The 8,847-nt window shown below is 31.2% G+C and overlaps 1 protein-coding gene across 2 annotated transcripts in view; it reads right to left on the bottom strand.

The window, feature by feature from the left end:
- Nucleotides 1-764: 764 nt before the first annotated feature.
- Nucleotides 765-8,847, bottom strand: part of LOC105219909 (cyclic GMP-AMP synthase-like receptor) — a 100,574-nt gene continuing 92,491 nt past the window's right edge. The window contains exons 3-4 of one of the 2 annotated variants that reach the window (XM_054234247.1): nucleotides 2,198-2,402; nucleotides 765-2,137 (exon numbers count right to left, since the gene is read on the bottom strand). In XM_054234247.1, coding sequence (XP_054090222.1) covers nucleotides 2,082-2,137; nucleotides 2,198-2,402 — 261 coding nt within the window. In that variant the 3' untranslated portion in view covers nucleotides 765-2,081. The remainder of the gene's footprint in view (nucleotides 2,138-2,197; nucleotides 2,403-8,847) is intronic. The other variant, XM_054234248.1, reaches the window with a different exon arrangement.

The raw sequence follows: 8,847 nt of genomic DNA, 5'->3' as shown, positions 1-8,847 counted from the left end.
CACACATTAATTCGACGGTCTTTTCCAAAGAAAATGCTGATTTTTTTATCTTTGGCCTCCATGCTAACAGTTTTGGGGAGGTATCTGGACGTGGTTCTTCATAAACCGACTTGCGACCACATTAAACTTGTCATCGAAGGAGAAACATTAATGGAATCACTGGCCGACATTGCGCCTTATCATTTAGAAAATATATAAAAATTGCAAAAGTTGCTCATAGGGATATTCTTTTTATAAAATAGTACTACGGACTAAATTACCGCGAAATTGAGCGTAAGTGAGAAATAATTTTTAAAATATTACACATCTTTCGAACCCTGACTTTCCACTATTATATTCTTTTTTTCCTGCAGACGTTTCCTCAGCAACTGCTGAACTTTCCAATATTTTCCTGAGTCCCTTTAATTCCGTATCTGACACTAGAAAAATAAAAAATAAGTAAATAAATTGTATGCTATTTGTGTAATTAAATTATATTTAGTAACTCCAGAAATAAGAATTTCCAGCAAAATTATCGAAAGTTTGGAGTAAGCGAACATATTAAAAGGCCTCAACCGAAACTAATTAAAAATGCCCAGTTCTGCAAACCAGTTCCAATTCTCAGATGACAAAAATCAACTGGCGAGAGAATCATAGTTATATCGCAAAAGGGTCGAAGGTCTTTTTGAGCGTAATACCAAATGTTTTCTTCGATCTTCGAGATATCCCAAGTAGCCCTAAAAAATTGCTGTTTTCATTATTATTCTTATATAAAAAAATAAATATTTCGTTCTAAGTTTTTATTGTTGAAAGATACATATTTAATGAGGAATTACTGAAAATTAAATTTAATTTAACAAATACCAAAAACTTTGCCATTTTGACGTCATTTTCTGCAAACTCTCTGAAAAGGGTGTATCCTCGTTAACAGCATAACTCCTAACAGAATCGTCTTAAGTAAAAATAATAAAATGCATGTTCAGTTAAGACTTTAAATAGAACTTAAACGAAGGAACAAAAAAAAATTAGAATTGAATTATTGATCGGATTCTTTTAATATTATTATTAAAATTTTACGCCTTTTTTAATTAGTTGTAGTTGATAAAAAGCGTTAGACTATTCCTTATAGTTTGCCTTTAACTTTAATAAAATCGATCAAAGCTAAAGCTAAATAAATTTAAATTAAATATTTGATTACTGAAATTTCTACTTTTTTTCAAATGCTACCCATATCGCTCATTTACTTGAATAGTGTCACAACTCAAAAAAGTCGGTTTTTCAGGAGAGCGATTTAAAGTTTTTAATTGTCTCTTATTTAGCAAATATAGAAAACTGCCATCAGTTTATTGACAAATCTAGTGGCCTGTAATATATTAAATACAATGTTGAAATGGACCAAATAGAGTGTACTAATGCTTTTTCTTAGTCATAAATGTGACCTATTTTGAATTTTGTCGTTATTTGTGAAAAAAATAAATCAATTTCGCCGTCGTGATGTCGTCAAATGTGTCGTTTTTGCTGAAAAAAAGCAATATGAAAAATTTAATTAACATTCATCAATATCGTTCTTTCTGAAAAGAAAACCAACTTCACGCTATGACAATATGAGTTGTAACACAAAATATGTATGTCGTTGTTTCGTAAAAAAAGTATAACTAATTCTGGCACAACTGAGAAGTGTCGTTATTGTGGTTAAAAATATTGCAACATAACAAGTTTAATAACGGCACATTCTTATTTCACCGCTTATTTTTCTGCGCATCGGAATGAAATTTTTATACAATATGGACGATGAAATTGCGCACATTTCTGCATACTCAACTCAAAAATCGTGTTTTTTGAGTTGTGACACTATTCAAGTAAATGAGCGGATTGTAGAACACCGACTACCTAAAGAAGATCAAAATGGTCATAAAGCTCTTCCATATCGAATTATTGGGCTTATTCGACGCCGAAATTGTTGTTTTACCAATATTACAGATTTTGCCACCTCTGACTTTTTTCTTTACAAACTTGCAATTGTCCCTCCCCAGGCAGAAATTTGAGTCGAATGTAAATTCCAAATTCGTCGTAACTTTGCAGACCTTTAGAAAACGTTTCTTTCAGGTCAGAAAAAGTTGAAGGGTCACTGGATGAAGTTTATTGCGATAAGACCGGGCTGACAAATCGACATCACATACATATATAAAAATAGGTATTATTAAGTTGATATACTTACGAAATAATTTGTAAATTTTTAAATCATGATTTTCCGTTCTGTCCTTTTGTTTTGGATATTTATCTAGTATTGCAACTGTACTTGCAACACATGTCCTCATGGAATCCAATCCATTCTGTCCAATTCGCTCGTATAAATTCAACTTGTGATCCCAATAAAAAGGTAATTCACACTTTTCAAGACTACTTTTTAGATCTATAAAAAGCTTAAAAAAGAAAAATGAATAGTTGATTTTTTTTTATTTTTAAAATTTCATAAACTAAAACTCTTAGATAATAAAAGTGATTACAAAATGGTGGATCCTGATGACTTCTGGTAAAAGCGACTGAATAGTTAAAATTAAAAAAATATTATTTTTATAAAACATAACATTTATCTGGTTACATTGACATACAATAGACAAGGTTATATTATAATATATTTTTTTGTTAAATCTAGTTAATATCTGGATAAAGAGAAATTCGATGGCAACTTAATACTTGCAACTACTGCTCTTTTATTGGATATATATCTAATAAACTGGGATCTTTCGTTATTATTTATTTTATTTATAAACATCGTTAGCAGCCAAACATTAAATATATTCTCTATTAATAGTATTATCATATGAGGAACAAAACTCTAATATATTTTGAACCAAACCATCATTTAATAAGTGGAAATGTTCACTACAGATAAAAAGACGACCAGCGGCAGAATAAATTATTACTGTCTCTATTACGGTTTACAACCAAACAGCATATAAATACATATGTTGCCGTTGAAATTCAGTATTAAAATCACCTCTGAATCCAATCTATCTGTTTGTCGACGGTCTTTTCAGGGATTCAAAGTATTGTAAAATCTGGTCTGTGGTTAATATTGCTATTGAATTTATATAATCTTTTAAATAAAAAGTAAGGAAAGGCTAAGTTCGGGTGCAACCGAACATTTTATACTCTCGCAATTTATTGAAGAAATTTAACCAATATAATCTATACTTCTATACTAATACATATTATAAAGAGGAAAGGTTTGTTTTTTTGTTTGTTTGTCTCGAATAGGCTCCGAAACTACTGAACCGATTTGAAAAATTCTTTCACCGTTGGAAAGCTATACTATCCCTGAGTGACATAGGCTATATTTAGTTTAAAAAAACAAATAAGGTTCCTTACCAAAACTCCGATAATGTAAAAAAAATACCAAAAAACTTTCTTTAATCGCGAATGAAAACGATTGAAGATATAACAAAGTGATGTACTACAATTTTGTAGAACTTATCATTATCTACCAAAATCGCGACATCATATCTCTAACTATTATAGTTTTATATATATAAGCGATTTTAAATAAAAAAAATTAATTAAAATACCACTACTTGAAAAGGCTCTTTATGATAATAAATGATTTATTATTTAAGATCGCTTCAAAACCTTTATATAACTTTTTGAATTATTAGATTCTGACATTCCATTCAAAAGATATCACGAGTTAAAACCGCTTGGCGGCTAGCTATGCGTTGTATGTAGAGTTGTAGGCGTCACTCGGGCACGGTGTACGGGAGGGGGTTAAGATCACTCGCGCGGTCGATTCCCTACTGAATGGTCCTGTGCGGAATTAAAAAAATTGTCGCTTGATAATAATATAATATAAAAATGAATTGCTGTTCGTTTGTGCCGCAAAAAAACGAGAATGGCCAAACCGATCAGGCTAATTTTAGTCTTGAAATATTCGTGGAAGGCCAGAAAAAGATTAGAAAGTGAGTAAATATGGAAAAAATTGCGAGGAAGATAATAATAAGAGAATTGTATTCGAGTTGAGAAGAAAAATTTAAAAAGAGAAAACAAAAAAATTATATTTTGAAGGTTGTCATTGTTGCTTTGTTAAAATATTTTTGTTATTGTTCAATTGTATATGATTGTGTCGATAGCCCAAAACAATTTGTAACAAATAAGGAAAGGCTAAGTTAGCGTCAAACCGAACATTTTATGCTATCGCAATTTATTGATGTAATTTTATTAAGATAAGTCCAATAGAAAATCACTATATATAGTATATGAGGGCTGATGTATTTCCAGAACTAATTGCACTCATTTTCACCACCAAGGTTAACGGGAATAGGGACAACTTGGCATCTGTCAGGCACATTCGGCCTTGAAATTACTCCTAAATTGCAAATGAACGAAACACCAGTCAGCAAAATCATTTTCCAAATATTCAAGAAGTCGCTGGAAGTACTGCACAGGACTTTAAAAGATCTTGATTGTCGATGAACGTTTTTGATGGAGCCAGGATTCTGTTAGCAGGTGATTTACGCCAGACTGTTTCAATTATTCCTGGATTAACTGTTACTGACGGGCTAATCGCATGTCTAAAATCATTTAATTTGTGGTGACACATAAAGAATCGCCAATTAACAACTAACATATGAGTGTTTTTGCAACAATATCAAATTGCGATTGTAGCAGTTGACACCTCGTAGGATTAATAGCATTTCCAACAGATTTCTGTCACTTCATTGACTCGAAAGAGAAGTTTTCCTGACATGAAACCTCAATATGATAACCATAAATAACTGATTGAATTACCTACATATATTGGTAAAAAAAAAGATATCGATGATCTTAATGCGACAATTTAGAATTTCGGTCCAAGAGAGTTGACACAGCTACGAACCAGGATGACGTAGTCAATTATTCCAAACTATTTAAAATTGCCTGTAGCTATCACCACTCACTTTGCAATTAAAAGTAGTGTGAGTTGTCATCATGCTGCGTAACATAAACCAACCTCGAGTAATCAATATCGCCGCCGAAGCCAAGATTGAACCAAATTTTTTTAATGTATACCTTAGCCACAAAAACGTGTGGCCGGGTCTGCTAGTATTGTATAAATCAAATAATTGAATTGTCAGTAAAACAATTAATGCAAAAGGCCATTAGAAATTGTAATGATAGATTTCATTCGACAATTAAATGTACACCCAATCAAGTACAATACAATGAAATAAGTGAAGAAATAGTAAACAATAATTTAAATGAAACTAAAAATTAAGTTACAAATAAATTGAATAAAAACAAGGAAAATTGTGAAGAAAAGAGGAGGGAGGGATTTATAAAAAATTATAAAGCAGTTAGACATAAAGAACAACCCAAGTATAGGAAAGAAAAGTTGGAGAATATACATACTTCTAATACTAAAAAACATTTAAGTTTTCAAATATTTCAAATGAAAATAATGATATTGAAATGAATATCAACAGTCAATTTTAATCAGGACACATGAAATATTCAAGGAAGTGAATAATGAAGTGACATTAAAGACAAACTAGACAATAAACGAACAAGTACATGTAAACCAACATTTTAGTTTAGTTTAATAAAAAATGTGACTTAATAATTGTTTAATAAAAATGTACGATTGTAAGTATTCTAACTAACCAACATTGTAATTTACAGTTAAATAAAATTTAATTGTAATAATCAAAGGAAATATTTTAAACAAGTATGAAGAATGAATATAGATATAAAAAATTAAATTAAATACAAAATTCAGGAGAATTTTATTCTAAAAGGAGCAGTAGTTACATATAATAATATATCTGAAACTAGCTGGCCCAGCCGAGAAGTTTCTTCCGCCTTAGAGGCTATAAAAGAGTAGATTTTTGATTTTATTGAGTTCATTTTCATGCATTGATTATGATAATAAAAAAAATTAAGTATTTTAATGATTCTTTATTAGCTATGTATTTTGGTGCATGAGTTGCACTCTTCATTGAAGCGCCTTGTAATTTACAATCAGACTTTATCATTTTATAATAAGGCAAGAACAAATAACGCAGATGGTCGTCTGTCCCGTGAACATGCCACATACACAAAATTGACCATTTGAAAAACATGAATTTTCTAAATTCAGGCCACATACTTTCAAGGAGTAGTGGCTCCTCATATGTTAACGGTCATAGAGAATGTAAGACAGATCGCGAATTGAAGTCGTTTAAACTCCAACGGCAAATCGGTTGCTATCACCGGAATCCTCGGAATGAGAACTTCTTCACCTTCGAACTATCCTTTGAGTATCATGGCATAGATCACATTGTTCATAAATTTTCTTTACCACTAAACGCGTTCAGTTAGCCAGTTTTTTTTATTTAAGTTTCGAAGCATGACTACTACGGAGCCAATAGTCGTAAATTGTGCGATGTCAAGCCAGACACGTCCAAGAATTTAAAAAATCAATTGGATCACAGTTAGTGACTTTTATTACACAATTAATAGATTTGAATGAATCAAGTGTACCAATTATCTCATTCTGAATTATGTATTTTAGGTTAATTTTTATTCTTAGCCTTGCTTCATTATTTTTGTGTAGTATAAAATATATTACTACTCTCCAACCAAAATTAATAAGTAGCAAGAAAGCCTAATCGATCATCTTCTAATAATGGTTTGAATTGTAATTTTTTAATACATGAGTCACGTCCAGTACTATGAGTTCATATCTATTTATAATAATAATTATAGAGAATGGAATACTTAACCTTTTTCTCCATGAATCAAACATATAATTTTATTGTCGGAAATCAGAATGAAACTTTTATAATAAATTATCAGACAATTACAAACTAATTGGTCTTTCAGAAGTTGGTCTAAAAATTATGCTTTCGCTACAACTAAAGGACAAGGAATGTTCGGTCAATAGATACAAAATGTTGACTGATTACATTTAGGATGACTTGGACCGATTATCTACTACAACAGTTTTATTTGGTGCCTTTAATTGCAATTTCTTTTGAACTGTAGTTTAGTTTTCTTCAATCGTAGATGTTTGAAATCCATTACGGTGAAGTAAAGAGATCAGCATCTCAATATATGCAACTGAATAAGATAATTAAAAAGCGGTTCCAAGGTTTTTACACAAACATTTAATTTCAGCGAACTATTTTCTATTCACGTATTTTTAATTAAAAATTATAAAAATATCTTGGTAAATCTGCTACTATATAAAACTTTTTGAACGGTTTTCTGAATATACCATTTCGAGAAAAACATTAGCACCCAAAAAGAGTGAGAAATCTGTTTACTTATCACACCTTGTATAATTGAATCATGATATACAATCACAGACAACATTAAGTTTGTTGTCATTTGCGCTTATTTTCATTTTCATCATGATATAATTTTTTTTTGATTTTTTTCTTTATTTATCAAATTGATGTTGTGATTGAAAATTTTTTTTGTTTTTCATTTTTGTTTTCATTTTTATGAAAAGAAAGCCTACTCAGATGTTTTGAACAATACATTTGTGTTTTATATGGAATGTCAATTGCGTTTTTATTCCACAGTTTATTCACGTTCTCGTCACGAAAAATGTATAAAATGTATTATATGTCCTACCCCCGGTGCTAAGCTACCTCCAAACCAAATTTAAGCCAAATCGGTTCAGCCGTTCTTTAGTTATAAAGACTTGAACTAACACGACTTTCTTTTATATAAAATATATAGATATAATAATTCGGAAATAAAATTTAAAATTCGTTCGGTACACGGAGTTAAATATAAAAGTTAAAAGCTGTAGTGATGAGTGATTTTATCGCTGTGACTGAAAACTCACTTATAGCGACAGTGACTGCTAGGTTGTAATATTCGGTACACGGAGTTAAATATAAAAGCTGCGCGTTTGAATGCGATGTAGTGATGAGCGATATTTCACTACCGGTGATTTTATCGCCGTGACTGAAAACTCACTTATAGCGACAGTGACTGCTAGGTTGAAATATCAGTGATTTTCTACAAGTCACTATACGAGGGCTGCTATATATATTTCTGGCCTAATAATGAAAATAGGAATATTTATCAACGAAAATGGTTTTTTTGTTTTTCAAAGCGACATTTGTGATCAGCCGTCGCTACGTCGTGTCGCGGTCTTTGTGTTCAGAGCAATTGCAGTAATAATGATTGCAAGTACGTGTGTTTCACGTACATTCAGTGCGCGCTCAGAGAGCGCTCGGCGGCCAATAGGCTGCCAATCACTGTTTTAAAACAATGAACGAAAAATGCACGATATAACATTAAAAACAATTCATTTTATTTCAGATTAAGTATTTTTATGCCAAATAAACAAGCAAAGCTATTTGACTTTATAGCAGGCAGGTTTGTTATACATATGTTAAAACTGTTTTACATATTCATATTACTAAGGCAAGTAGTGATACTTCGCCCATCACTGACAGGAAAATTTTCAATTTCTATGCGTATTTGAATCCTGTTCGAATTTCGAAGCGCTGGTTGAGTAAACATGCGTAAATTATGTAGCTCATCGCATAAGAACTTGTGTCTTAAACTCTTCTGTGAAACGTACTCATACGCATAGGCGATTTTGTAGCTTCAGTTTAGTTCTTGCTCCATAGGATAAGCACTTTATGCACTTTTACAATATTCGTTATATTACAGTTATGGAGGCTATACTAAGGTCTGAAACAGTTTTATTCATATTTAACGCTATACCGTATTGTAATTAATTCCCTTCACGTCACAAAGCCAACTAGAATAACGAAAATCATACCAGTTTATACTTTTGTTCACTTATATTTTTTTTGTGTTTTAAGTTACTGTCGCACCAGTCGGATGGAGAGGATTATTTGGCCCAATCAATTGATTATAGCGCCAGGA

The sequence above is a fragment of the Zeugodacus cucurbitae genome, chromosome 6 (genome assembly GCF_028554725.1).
Source record: "Zeugodacus cucurbitae isolate PBARC_wt_2022May chromosome 6, idZeuCucr1.2, whole genome shotgun sequence".
Lineage (NCBI taxonomy): Eukaryota > Metazoa > Arthropoda > Insecta > Diptera > Tephritidae > Zeugodacus > Zeugodacus cucurbitae.
Note: the sequence above shows the minus strand (reverse complement) of the source record. Positions and strands in the feature narration are given on the sequence as shown.